Source organism: Cystoisospora suis (assembly GCF_002600585.1).
Source record: "Cystoisospora suis strain Wien I chromosome Unknown contig_2261, whole genome shotgun sequence".
NCBI classification, from domain to species: domain Eukaryota; phylum Apicomplexa; class Conoidasida; order Eucoccidiorida; family Sarcocystidae; genus Cystoisospora; species Cystoisospora suis.
Window position 1 is genome coordinate 9,889 of NW_027155060.1, and position 13,046 is coordinate 22,934.

Below are 13,046 nucleotides of genomic sequence, written 5' to 3' on the forward strand. Positions count from 1 at the left end.
CTTCTTCTTCTTCCTCGTCTCTCATCTTTCTCTCTCTCTCTTCTTCTTCACGTTGTCTCACTCCTTCAAGGTATCGGGCAGCATCGTTTTCTCTCCTGGAGATCGACTCTTCTTCACTCGATGAGAAATCTCCTTTCGCCGAAATATCTCTTCTCCTCCCCCTTACAGAAGACGAAGATCCAGGGGGCTTTTTATATTGTTCTTCTTCTCCTCCTCCTGCTCCTCTCCCTCTCGTAGTCGAAGAAGAAGAAGAAGACCTAAGAGAAGAAGCACAAGAGGAAGGAAACCGTGAAGGATGGTGACTGTGTATCCCTTCATAGAAGACTTCACGTATGATATTTAAGGTTCGTGTTCCTTTCTCTTCGCTCTTCTCGAGCTCCTCTGGGGAAAGAGTAAAGGCCGGCGGTTGAGGCATCTGGAGTCTTCTATGATCGACTCCTAAGGAAGTTGTTCTCGCATCATTCTTATCCCCGAGATATCTTCTTCTTTCTTCTTGTTCTCCTTCTTCTCTCCTTTCTTCATCTTCCCTTAGATCCTTTATGCTAGACTCCTTCTTTGCAGAAATGGGCGAAGAGCCTCCTCCTATCCCATCTTTTCCTCTCCTTGACCTTCTTTCTTCTTCTTGGGTGAATGACGAAGAAGAAGAAGGAGAGGAGAGAGGATGATACCTTAAAGGTTTTCTTTGTAATTGGCAGGCCTTTTGGATTTGTTGCTGCTTCTCATGAAGGAGAAGATGATTCTGGTGCTGATGCAAAAGGAGTGCTTTCGAGATATCTGCTGCTTGTTCTGGATTAATATCTTCGATCTTCACTTCTCCGCTTTCAATCACTTTTTCAACCGACCGCGGAAGGACACGCGCCCCACCTCCTCCTCCTGAGCCGAGAGACGGAGGAGGGTGGTTAGGTGTATGTACACCTGAGAACCCGGAAGAAGGGGAGAGACGTTCGCTTGAAGAGGTAGACGATCCGACAGGCATATGACCACTGCTAGAGAGGTATGAGCCCCTCTCGCCTAGATGGGAAGATGAATGAGAAAGAGAAGCAGAAGAATGGGTAGGAGGAATTCTTGCTTTTTGACAAAGGGATGAAGATGAGAATGGAGAGTGAGGGTCTTCAGATGAGGAAGATAAATCACGTGATGGCAACTGATGTACATGGTAAGAGGGTGCCGAGGAGCCCATAGGCTGAGAAGGAAGAGAAGTCGAAGAAGAAGAAGGAGAAGAAGAAGATGCAGGAATCACTGCTCCAGCTGCAGCATTAGCAACACGAGAGAAGAGAGAACGCTGAGGCCGCGGAGCGATAGTATCATCCATTAGACGCCCTTGAACAAGATACTGCTGTGTCTGATCCTGCTGTAGATACACCCCAGCGGGGAGAAAATCTTTCTCTTCTCCCCCACCCGAGGGAGAAGAGAAAGACGAAGGAGAAGAAGGATGCATCGTGAGAGAAGGAAGACATGAAGATAGAGGGATTCAGAAGAGATAGAAAGATAGATAGAGAGTTTAAAGATAGATAGAATGAGACAGATTGCAGATAGATAGATAGTAACGAAAATAGAGAGGGTGCAAGGACACAGAGAAGAGAGAGGGAGATGCTGCAAGGAAGGTTTTTGAGATCCCTTCATGCGAGACTGCGGAAAATTCTTTACTAAGGAGGAAGAAAGGAAGGGAGAAGCAGAAGGAAAGAAAAACGGCAAAGAGAGAAAGAGGTGAATAAGGGCTTTCAAAGAATATCAAGAGAGGCAGCCCCCCCTACACCAGCAACAAGAGCAACTGAAGATTTCCTTCATCTGAAGTTCTAGGCGAAAGAGAAGAAGCTCATGGGAAGGAAAGAGAAAAGGATTCAAACCTTTCTCCCATTCTTTCTAAACATGTCGGGTGTAAAATGAAGAAAGACGACTAGGAAGAAGTGAAGAGAAGATACGATGGACCGCCACGCCACGCAAGTCTAGCCATGATCGACAGGTGAGGAGAAATCTTGTGAAGATTAACGGAAGTGACCTTAAGAAGAAGACGAAGAGACAAGAGAAAGAATGGAATGAAGGAACAAGAGGAGCAAGAAGAAGTAGAACAAATCTATCTCTTTGCTTTTTGCGAGATCTCAGCTTGCGTAAGGCTCCGATGGAGATGATAGACTTGAGTGGAAAGAGGAGAGGAATGAAGAGCTAGTCTTTTCTACACTCCAGTGAAGGACTTTCTTTTTAGAGAAGATGTAAAGAAGACCACACCGACTACACACACACAAGGAGGGAGAAAGAAAGAAGTTTAACGAGTCAACTGAGGTCTCCCCAGACAAATCAGAAGAAAGAACAGAGGGGGCTGATCTTATGAAGGGCACTCTTTCTCTCGGCCTTCTTCCTTCTTCTTTCCGACTTTCTCGCGAACGAAGAGATGACTGATAGGGCTTTACTTCCTCTTCTTGGGAGAAGATGAGGAGAGAGCGGCTCTTCTTTATATCCCTTCTAGCTGATAAGACTGATAGACGAAGGATGAATGGAAGAGATTCTGATACGGAGAAAAGAGGGCATTCAACGTCCTGAAAAGACTCACAGACTTTGTAGAAATAACGGCAAGTTAAAAGAAAAAAGAAGATAGCCCGACCGACTGCTTCTATCTTTCTTTCCTCCCTCCCTCCCTGAAGAGTCTTGCTTGAGGACTACCTACCTCCACCACCCTCAAGAGTTGTTGCTCTTGGCTCTTCTTGTCTACCTCCCACTACTGACTGCTTCTACTACAGCTTCTGCAAATTCTTTTCATTGCGTGGTCGTCGTGATGAGAAAATGAGCATAGACAGGACAGCAAAAGGACAAGACAGTGGAGAGTTCCTGGAGAAGAAAAACAGACATGTTCCTTCTCTTTCATGAACGAAGTCATGAAAAGAAAGAAGAGCTTTTCTCTTCATGGCTCATGCGAACACGGTGGCGAAGACACAACTTTCGGGGCTCCTGAAGACTCTCCTAAGCAAACGCAAGAGTTCTTCGTTGTTTTCCCGGTTATCATCATATCATGAAATCTTCTTCAAGACCCAACTCGCTTCTTTCTCGTACAACACAAAAAGCACCCTTGGCGATCCTCTAGACTGTTAACTCCATGCATGCGCGTCAAATCGAGCCTAACTACAGCCTACAGTCACTCCTACCGACCTCCATTGCGTCGGAGAGACGAGTGTTCATCCTTGACGGCTGAAGAGATTTGAAATCTAAAAGATAGTCATATTCTTGCAGCGCGCTGGATATCTGTCTGTCTTTGCAATCGGCAGGACAGTAGGGACATTCATCGGCAACACCTGGTAGGCGACTGTGGAATTTAGAACCGCGAGTTGCCCATAATAGACACGTGGTGCTCAACAGAGATCGATCGATTGTCTCGGTAAATCCATCCAGTGTGGATGTAAAGATGGATATGACAGTAGGGCAGAGACATACAAAGAAGGTAGAGACAGGAAAAGAAGATGACGAAACAGTGAGGTGCTATTTGTAAATGTGTGTATGACCTGTCTAGCCGGGGGAGACTCTCTGTCTGAGGTATCCTGCTTTCGCCTCGTGTCCGGTACAACATCGACCGCCGTGTTTTGTCAGGAGTAACACTCCAAGTGGAAGGAAAAAGAGCTCGCTTTTCTGACTATCGTGTCGTGGTGGACAGGAGGCAGAAAAGACTTCTGGATGGGGTTCTTTGCCACTTGGCCCGCTAGGGATGATTCCTTGTATTATAGCCACACTCCCGAGAGGCAAACACCATAGTCAAGTATGAGTAGCTCCTCCATCTCGAGGAAGAATGGATTAGGGATTTGCTGCCTCGGAGGCATGGTGTGAAGGGGAGGAAGATACATAACAACAGTAAGAAGAAGCATGTAACTCCATGAGGAGGAAGGAAAAAACTAGCTTTTTAGCTTCCCTCGCTCATCAATGATTAGTCCTTCGACAAACGGGGAAGATCAGACGCCAAACTCAGGCAGGTGCACAAAGAGGTGACTCAAGCACGACAGCCTGTAGACTAGTGTGGCAGGCAATCTTTGGTGGCAACATAGTTGTAACCACTAGGAAGCATTCCTCTCGATTGAGTACGGAGATTGAACGGCTCTTCTTTGGATATCTAGGAATCCTGGATGCCTCTGTTGCAAAGAGAGGAAGATTCATTAACGTCCTTCGGTTAGAACGTTATCTGAATGGATGCTGGGACGAGGTTACGTAGAGAGATATGGAGAGAGGACTGCAGATAGAGGCATAGCCTCTAGGTTCCCTCCTCGATCTAATGAGATGCAGAGCTCTCACTCTGGTTAAGAGTGTGGAGAGACACTAGGGGCCATACACTCTCTCCCCCCAATCCAAGCTGAGTAGTAAGTGAGTAGCCTGTCTCCCTCAGATATGTTGCCTATCTCACTTGCCAGAAGAAGGTGAAAAATGACAGATCGGAAAAAGAACTTGCAAATTATAGTGGAGATCTCTTGAAAGAGCATCGAAAGAACGATAAAACTGATAAGTGCTGGGTGGTTAGCTAAGCTACATTTCCCTTGGAAGGGCGAACATGCCAGAGGGAGTCGGGAGAGAGAGATCATCTTGAGCTCTTTCATAGCATCAGGAACTGCAGTATAAAGCATTATGACAGGTCGGCGACCGTTGACACTTTCGTACTATTTCATCTGAGTTGTTTCTATCGCACTAACTTCCGGACGCATCACCCTGACACCGGCCTTTCGACCCTGACCTCCCTTTCACAGAATAGGCAATCATCTCACTCAAAAGAAGGCTTGAGAGGAGTTGTGTTGGCTTCTATCCATCTTAGCAGCTCTTTCCTTCTCTTTTCACAACCATAGAGCGCATTATATCAATTCATGCGTCAGGAATGTCTCTTGGAGTCAGTCATTGTCAGATGGCAACAAGAAGTTAAGGGACAGGCCAAGCAGACGCACTCTTTATTAGTACCATCAGCTGCTGCGGTGTCTAGACACCTCAAGCGTTCACTGGGACTTCGAACACATTCGGCCTAAGTTGCGCTTCTATCACGCATAAAGCCGATGGAATAGTGGTAGCAGTTGTGGAAGATACTTATGTTTGCAGCAGTTATATCTATTTTCCTCTCCTTTCCGACAACTGACTGCCCACCCCGAGCGAGCACGGCTTGCTCTGGGAGTATATGGAGGTACACACACACACTCAGGAGTTCCTCATGGCGGACGTTAGGGAAGGAAGAGACAGGTCAAAGACCTACTTCTCTTTGGCCTGTTATGGAAGGCTGTCCTTCTGACGATTAGAGGCATCCCTTGTTAAACGAGTAGTCCGCGCTAGCTCCTTCGATCTTCAAGAGGAGTGTCTTCTCGAGATCCGGGGGGTGAGATAGTAGCTCCCGAGGTAGACACAAGTGATGTGCCGCTTAAAGATATAGCTTTCCGTCACGGGGTTCCCTAGCGAAACTGAGAGGAGTACGTGTCCGACGATGAAAGGTCACATGATCTTCCTTTCCTTCTCGTCAGGTGCTATTGTGCGCGAGTGATGCTCGGGTCTCCTTCCCTTCTCTCTTGAAGCGACGACTAAACAACGTGCAGCCTTAGAATGTGCATTAGCCCGTCCAGACACCACGCCACGACTGTAATCTCTCTCGCGCGCGTCTTCCAAAGTAAAGAAAGGAAAGGAAGAAGGAAGGAAGCTCTGCCGGTGATACGGAGTGTCGAAAATCCCACATATAGAGCCCTCCTAACGTCCGTCGCCACGCCACTCCTGGAGGTTGTGTTTCTGCGCCCCTGGAAAAGGAAAGATATACCCGTCACAAACAAAGCAAAGGAAACATGACGAAAAGACAGAAGAAGTCTGTACTGCATGACTCAAGAGACCTCACCGAGACTTGAACTGTGGCGCGCATGCGACCCGATTTTTCGCTGGCTCGTCCGACCGTTTCACGGGGGGGTATGTCGCGCAGGAGAAGGAAATCTCAGTCAACAGGAGGAGGAGTTGAACTTCTCTCTACCTTCTTTTTTGCCTCTAATGAAGGTAGTGTACACACAGGCTTCTCTATGAGGAAGAAAATAGGCAAGAAAGTAACTCGAGAAGTCATAAGAGCTTCGGGAGACTCTCTTTCACATTTCATAGTTTCCGATAGAGTCCATAGAGCTCTCAAACCAGCTTCGGAATTCTCGGTGTTTTCCTTCTCTTCTTTTCACTTTGCATCTCTCTTTTGTCTCTTACCTTTTCCTATAGCGTGTGAATGCAGCAGGTTCTTTCTTTCACAGGGCCAGGCGTGCACAAATGAGGTGTACGTACACCGGGCGGTCGATGGATGAGTATAAGTGAGTAGTCGTTGAACCAATCCGTTTGGCTGTTGTGACGGTTCTTTTTCTCTCTTTGTCACTTTGTTTCGTTCGGAAGGGTGTTTACTTTTCATCCTGTTGACTCTGTAGTTCGTCTAGATACAGCTATCAAGGGAGTTTTCTCTTCTTTCTCTCTTTCTTTCTCTTCACCTGTTGTTCCTCAGGCGGGTCAAGTTCAGTCACCTTCCCCGCTTTTTATCATGTGTGTACCGCTTGGGCTTTAAGGCTAGTATACAACCATGGAAGATGATATCACCATTAGAAGTGAGTAGGCTATTCTTACTACCTTACAAGCAACCCATCTATCTTCTTCTCCGCGACGATGCTAGTAACGGATGTGGAGTCAGTCCTTCTCTTCTGTTGCAACCATCTTATCTCTTCTTGTCGCATTCTGTTCTCCCGTCTTTCTTCTTTTTCTTTCTTCCTTTCATCCTGCTGATTCCTTCACTCCTCTCCCACTTCGTCATTCTTCGATCTTCTCCTACCCCTCTTAGACGTCCTCTCTATCAGTGTGTACATACACCTCATCTCCCCCCGTACGAGTAAATTTGGTTGCCCGCGTTATCTCACGGTACGGATCTCTCGACAAAAGACATTTCGACATCTTCTACGGGATTTCCTTCTTTCTGACAAGAAAACGACGACAACTGCCGATGGCTTGCCTACATATCTCTTCTTGTAAATCTCCACTGAAGTGCTAGCTCTCCTCTTTCTCCATTTTTTCTTCCGTCGTTCCTCAAGAAGAAGTTCATCTTTTCTTCTTCTTTTCTCTTCTGTTTTCTTCTCCGGCTTTTCTTCTTCTGTCCATATTCTCTCTTGCTGTCCTCTTCTTCCTTTTCTGCTTGCCTTTCCTTCTCTTTTCTTCTCTCTTCTCTTCTCACGTCACATCAGATCATCTCCTTTCTCTTTCTATCCGACATAGAGACAGCCCTCACTACATCTATCTATTCCATGTAGCGTCACGTACGCCAGCATATTCTTCTTTCTTTTTCACTTTCAGAATTCTCTCTCGATTCTTTCATCTATCTCTCACGATAGAGCCGTCTTGTCTTCTCACTCTCTCTAGAGACAGACATCTCAACTAAATAGACCCAAGCGTTCTCTTCTCTTCTTCGGTTTCATCTCTATCTTTGGTCCTATCTGTCTCCTTTTCTTTCTAAGAGAGAGATATATATAAATATATATATGAGCTTGTACGTCTCTCTACGCACCGGTCATTTCCTTGTTCTACTAGTGTAGAAGACGATATGATATGTCTTCTCAAGACTGAGAAGCTTTTACTTCTGCACGGTCACGATAGAGAATCCCATCATCTTTTTGTCTATCTGTCTTTAATCTATTTCTTTATCTCTCTATCTTTGATCTATCTATCTATCTCGTAGCTACTAGAGGAATCATAGGGCTGACGGGACTATATGGACATGTAGAGAGAGAAGAAGAGAGGAAGAAGAAGAAAGATGCGACTCCTTACACACGTCTAGAGTTATTTTCAACTTCCATACTCGTCAACGTAAACTTCTGTAAGGTTTTCTTGTTCGCCCCTTTCTCCAAGAAGGGAAGATGAAGAAGAATATATCGCCACCTCGCCTTTCTTCAGACGGAGACACCTCTCAGTCTTCTTCTCCTTCTTCCTCTCATCCTCGTCAAGGCATAGGAGAAGAAGAATCCCCTCAGCAAATTCAGCAGTCGCAGGAGAGCCCTAGATTCGGGGATGAAGAAGATCTTTCTTCATCTTCTTGTTCTGTAACCTCCGGTGTAGATACACTTCCTTCCCATTTTGTCGGGTCTAATCTCCCTATAGAAAGTCAAGTAGAAGGCGCGAGTGCGAGATCTGTAGAGCCACGGGCTGTAGAGGAGACTCTTTCGCCTCCATCTGTCGTAGAAGGAAGGATTATGCAGAGAGAAGAAGAGAGAAAGACGATGAATGAGGTGGAGGGGTCTTCTCCGGGTATGTCTGAACAAGGGAGACAATCCTCCGAAAGAGAAGAAGAGTCTACACAGGAAAGAAGAGAGACACTCGCCAGTTCAACTCCTCCTTCTCTTGTTCCTTCTCTACCTCAGACATCTCCTAGCACGAGGAGTGCAGCTGGCAGTACAATCTCTAGTCAGGCTCATCCTCTAGAAGATTCTCTGATAGGAAGAAGAGATCTTTCCCACGAGGACTCTCATCGGGGAGAAGCAGGAGAAGAAGAGAATCTTGAGGGTGTCTTACGATTCCGCATAGGAGGAGAAAGGGAAGCTCCTCATGAGGGACGGGAGAGGAACCCGTCAGCAGTCGGAGTAGGAGGAGTAGCCCCTGCAGAAGCAGGAATGTCTTCTTCTTCTTCTCTTTGTTCGTTTAATGAGATATCTTCTCTCCATACAAATGCCCTACCTTCTTCTTCTTCTCGAGAAGAGGAAGGAGAAGGAATGGTGAGGGTACAGAATCTTTCTTCTTTCTTCGATTCAAGAGAAGGACAAGATGACGTCGTTGGCGTGAAGGGTGGCAGCCTTCATCCTCTACATCAATCAAGTATCTCCTCTTGTCCAGTCCACGATGAACCTCTGCGATCTTCTTCTTCTCTTTCTTCTTCTTCTTCTTCGTCACTCTTACCTTCTCGGCAAGATACGAGTAGGACTCGAGAGGCAAGTGATGGTGTTCCGGGAGGCGCGCTTCATTCTACCGGCGTGTTCAATGAAAGTCGTCCATCCGCAAATCATGAAGAGAACAGTCGTGTAGGCAGCCATCCTCGTAGGGCCCTAGTGACTGCAGCTCAAGCCGTGGCTGAGGAGATGCTGGGATTCTTCTCGGGGATCTCAAGACATGCTGGAGAGGCAAGGAGATCACGTGCTTCACAGGCGGAGAGGCGAGAAGAGGGAGAAGAAGAAGGACAAGGTGGTTCGGGGGGAAGGAATAGAAGAAGAAGAAGAGAAGGTGAAGAAGAAGAAGGTCATCATGTAGGAGAAGAGGGAGATTCCTGTGAAGAAGGAGAAGATGTTGATCTTGAAGGAGGAGGAGAACAAGTACACGATGAGAGAGGTAGAAGTTTAGATGATGGTAATTATGATAATGACGGTGAACATGGAGGGAGCGAGAGAAATGCAAGAAGTTTATCTCTCTTCACCTTTCCTGTTGCAGGGTCATTCGAAGGACAAGGAGGAGGACTGAGAGAGGGAATTGACGAAGATGCTGAAGAGGAAGAAGAAGAAGAAAGAAGAGAGGGAGGGAGCGAAGAACGAGAAAGAATGGATACAGAAGGAGGTGTTTCTTTGATGTCTTCTTCATATCATGATGAGGGTGGAGGCCATCCCCTCTCTGAGACCCCACATTACCACGGTAGAGTGCATGCACAAGAAGAAGAAGATGAAGATGAGAGACGTCCTCCACCTTTCTCTTCTTCTTCTTTTCTTCCATCTTCATCTCCTCCCCATCATTATCATGGTCGCGTTCATTCTTCTCTAGATGAGAGAGGGACTCGAGAGGGAAGAAGAGCAGAAGAAGGACACCCTTCTTCGTCTTCTGCTAGCAGCAGTAGCAGTAGGAGTAATAGAACAACGATGTCTTCATCCGTGCGGTTACCATCCTGTGCGTCAGTCCCAACTTTCTTCGATGACGTTGATATCTTTCTTACGAAGGCCCAGCTGCTTCATCTTCTTCAGGCATGCAAAGCACATCTCGAGCATATCGATTCTCGCTATAACGCACCTCGTCTCTCCTCTCGAGGCACTCATACTACTCGTAGAAGAGGGGAAGCAGCCCAGGAAGGCAGTCACGATTTCTCCTCTTCGTCCTCTCCTACGTTGAGAGGGAAGACAAGCATCGACACATCTTTCTCTTCCACTTCTTCTTCTCTTCAGAGCACTTTTTCTTCTTCCTCGTCAGCCTGTTCTCCTGAGCCGAGTGTCTCTTCCTCTTCTTCATCTTCAGTCATCTCCCCCTATGGAGACGGGTGGATACCAGACACCAGTCGGAGCGCCTCTTCTTCTTCTTCGTCTTCGTCTTCTTCTCCCTCTGTCTCTTTACCTACATTAGAAGAGGCTGTGGAAGCTTATGGAGGGTCGCTTCCATGTGTATCGCGCCTTCTAACGTCATTGTTGAAGTCTTCTTCTTCTTCTCTTTTTGTTTTGGCATCGTATATCATAGTAAGTCAACTGAGAGACCCCCATCTTCTTCTTACTCTTATTTCTTCAACCTTTACCGCCCTAGGGGATACCGAAGCCTATACGCGACTCCTGCCTTGTCTTGCCCCTCTCAACGCGATTCTCACCCCTCCGCTCATCGTTATAATCTCTCCCTCTCCCTCCTCTTCTTCGACAAGTGGCACCCCCACAGCCTCCCAGGAGGGAGAAGAAGACGTTTCTTCTCCCTACCTTCATCCTATCCCTTTTTCGCGTCTCCCGTCTAAACCGTCATCTCTCCTATCTTCTCTTGCGTCGTCTTACATCTCCTCTCTTTCCTCTTTACCGCTAGCACGTTCTCGGTGCGACCAAGTCTGGGACGGGGAGCATGTTGCTTATCGTTGCTTAACGTGCGGAGGAAGCCAGAGTAGCTGTATATGTGTCTTTTGCTTTCAAGAAGGCAATCACCTCGGTCATTCCTATTTCATTTATCGATCGAGTTGCGGGGGGTGTTGTGACTGTGGGGACGCCTCAGCGTGGAATCCGAAAGGCTTTTGTCGGCATCATCCTGGGAGTTCAAAGCATATCGACCCATCCGCGGCTTTATCCTATCATACCAAGTTCGTCCTGTTGCTTCTTCTACGTGTTTTAGTACGTCGTCTGACGATGTATGCCCTTGAGAAGAAATGGAAAGAGACGCAACTTCTCTGCGATTTCCTTCTTCAACTGTCTGAACAGCATGAAGGGATCCGAAGGTGTATAGGCAAAGTCATGCTTGAAGGCATTCGGGGGAGTTTAGATGATTCAAAAGGCTTCACATCTCTCAAGATTGCAGGAAAAGATCGAGTCTACTATCCCCCGAATTATATCAAGTATGATGGATGGTATCCTCTCTTCAAAGATAAAGCAAGAATACAACTCTTTCCTTGTTCTTCTTCTTCTTCTTCTGGAGGAGTGAGGACAGGCTCTCGAGAGAAACAGATGCCACGGAAAGCTCTCTCTTCTTCTTCTTCTCCCTCTCCTCTCCCAACTTCTACACTTTCTTCTTCTTCTTCGTCTTCATCTTATCTTGCTTCAATGAGATTACAGGGGGATTCCCCTCAGTCTTCTCGAGATATCTCTTCTTCTTTAGGACGCGCAGGTCTTTCGCGTCGCGCTTCTGCGGGGCCTCCAGAGATAACCTCTTCTACATCGGGAGCACAAGCAGAGGGAGAGAAGAAGGATAAGGAAAGAGCAACTTCGATAAACTCAAAGGCGAGAATGGAGTTGGGAGAAGAAGCAGATGACGGAAGGGGGGAGAGAGATGATACAGACTTGTTTTTCTTCTCAGGTGAGAGAGAGCTAGCGTTTAGAGCCGCTGAGGGATCAAGGAGGGCCGAAGAAGCGACGAAAGCAGCCGAAGAAGCGAGGAAACAAGGCGAGAGGATGATAGGAGGGATAAAAGGAGAAAGAAGAATGATAGAGGCTACAGAAAGAGAGAAGAAAGAAATCGAGTTGAGAAGACAACGTGGAGGTGTGAACGTGAAGTCTTTTCACGATGCCTTGAAATTTGCTATGTGCGGAGGCCGAGGAAGTCTTCACAACTCCCGTAGCACCCAGGGGCGATCTTCTTCTTCTTCTTCGCAGTGTCGATTGTCTCGTGGAGTTGAAGAAGGAAGAAGAGAAGATCAAGGCGATGTGAAGATGAGCGGGATAGAGGGTTCGGAGGAGGATCTTGGAGGGACACCTGAAGAAGAGAGAGGGAAAGAGACTAGTCAAGAGGGTGGAGAGGGGATAGAACAGAAGAAAACAACAGAAAGAAGAAGACAGAGAGAAGGAGAGAAGAACGAAGAAAGAGAAGATGAGAGAGAAGACATGGAGACAGAAGTTGTAAAGAAGGATCTCGATGAAGAAGATATGATAATAGGAGACGGCGTCTCTATCCAAGAAACCATCGACGCTGAGAAAGACGATCAAACCACAGCAGAAGTGTCCTTGTTTTCTTCTTCTTCTCCTTCCTTACCTGCTTCATCTTCTCCAGACCAGGGACACATTCCTTCTTCTTCGTCTACTTCTCCTCTACCTTCTTCGACCGCACCTTCTCCTAGCACGTCTATGTCGTCTCCTCCTTCGCATGTCTATGGCGTGGGAGCATGCGTGGCTTCTATTCTTTTACACGTTGCTAGTGAAATCTCTTCTCGAATAGTTGAAGATGAAGAAGGAAGGGGGCGGAGACGTACAGAGAGAGGAAGAGAAGATGCCAATGACTCACAAAAGGAAGGAGAAGAAGAAAAGGAGAAAGCTGTGCATGCATCTCTCACGACACTATGGCTGGCCTTAATGTTTGACGAGTGGTTTAAAGAACAATTCGCCTTTGTCTTCATTCAGCAATATCGAGAGTAAGTCTCTCTCTCTCTCTCTCACGATCTTACAGGATAGTCTTTCTCCTCCTTCTTGCCTTGATCCTGATGCTGCCGTGACCTTTCTCTCTTTCCTTCTTTCACTGACTTCTTTTCTCCTTTTTGTCTTTTTGCGTTTTCCTTTCTTTTCTTCTCAGCCTCGTGTTGAAGAGTGACAGTGCATTAGAGCGCGTCACCGTTCAAGTCCTTTCTATTCGGTCTCTCCTAACTCGGTTACTTTACTCTGGTCTTCTTCTTCCTCTTCTCTTTT

General features: G+C 46.8%; 3 protein-coding genes across 3 annotated transcripts in view; 1 reads left to right on the top strand and 2 right to left on the bottom strand.

Moving 5' to 3' along the window:
- CSUI_004754 (uncharacterized protein) overlaps positions 1 to 3,064 on the bottom strand; it is a gene marked incomplete at its 3' end in the record, with an annotated part of 12,422 nt that extends 9,358 nt beyond the window's left edge. The window contains exon 1 of the mRNA XM_068064938.1: positions 62 to 3,064. The remainder of the gene's footprint in view (positions 1 to 61) is intronic.
- Positions 3,065 to 4,960: 1,896 nt separating this feature from the next.
- CSUI_004756 (uncharacterized protein) lies at positions 4,961 to 5,759 on the bottom strand (the record flags this gene model as incomplete). The annotated part of the gene is made up of 1 exon (XM_068064940.1): positions 4,961 to 5,759. A coding segment is annotated over one exon (234 nt), but the record flags the coding sequence as incomplete, so codon positions are not given.
- A 216-nt stretch (positions 5,760 to 5,975) lies between these two features.
- CSUI_004757 (zinc finger in n-recognin protein) lies at positions 5,976 to 13,033 on the top strand. The gene is made up of 3 exons (XM_068064941.1): positions 5,976 to 6,278; positions 6,464 to 12,773; positions 12,934 to 13,033. The coding sequence occupies exons 2-3, from the start codon at positions 7,860 to 7,862 to the stop codon at positions 12,949 to 12,951; spliced, it is 4,932 nt and encodes a 1,643-aa protein (XP_067923086.1). The 5' UTR covers positions 5,976 to 6,278; positions 6,464 to 7,859; the 3' UTR covers positions 12,952 to 13,033.
- The last annotated feature ends 13 nt before the right edge of the window (positions 13,034 to 13,046 follow it).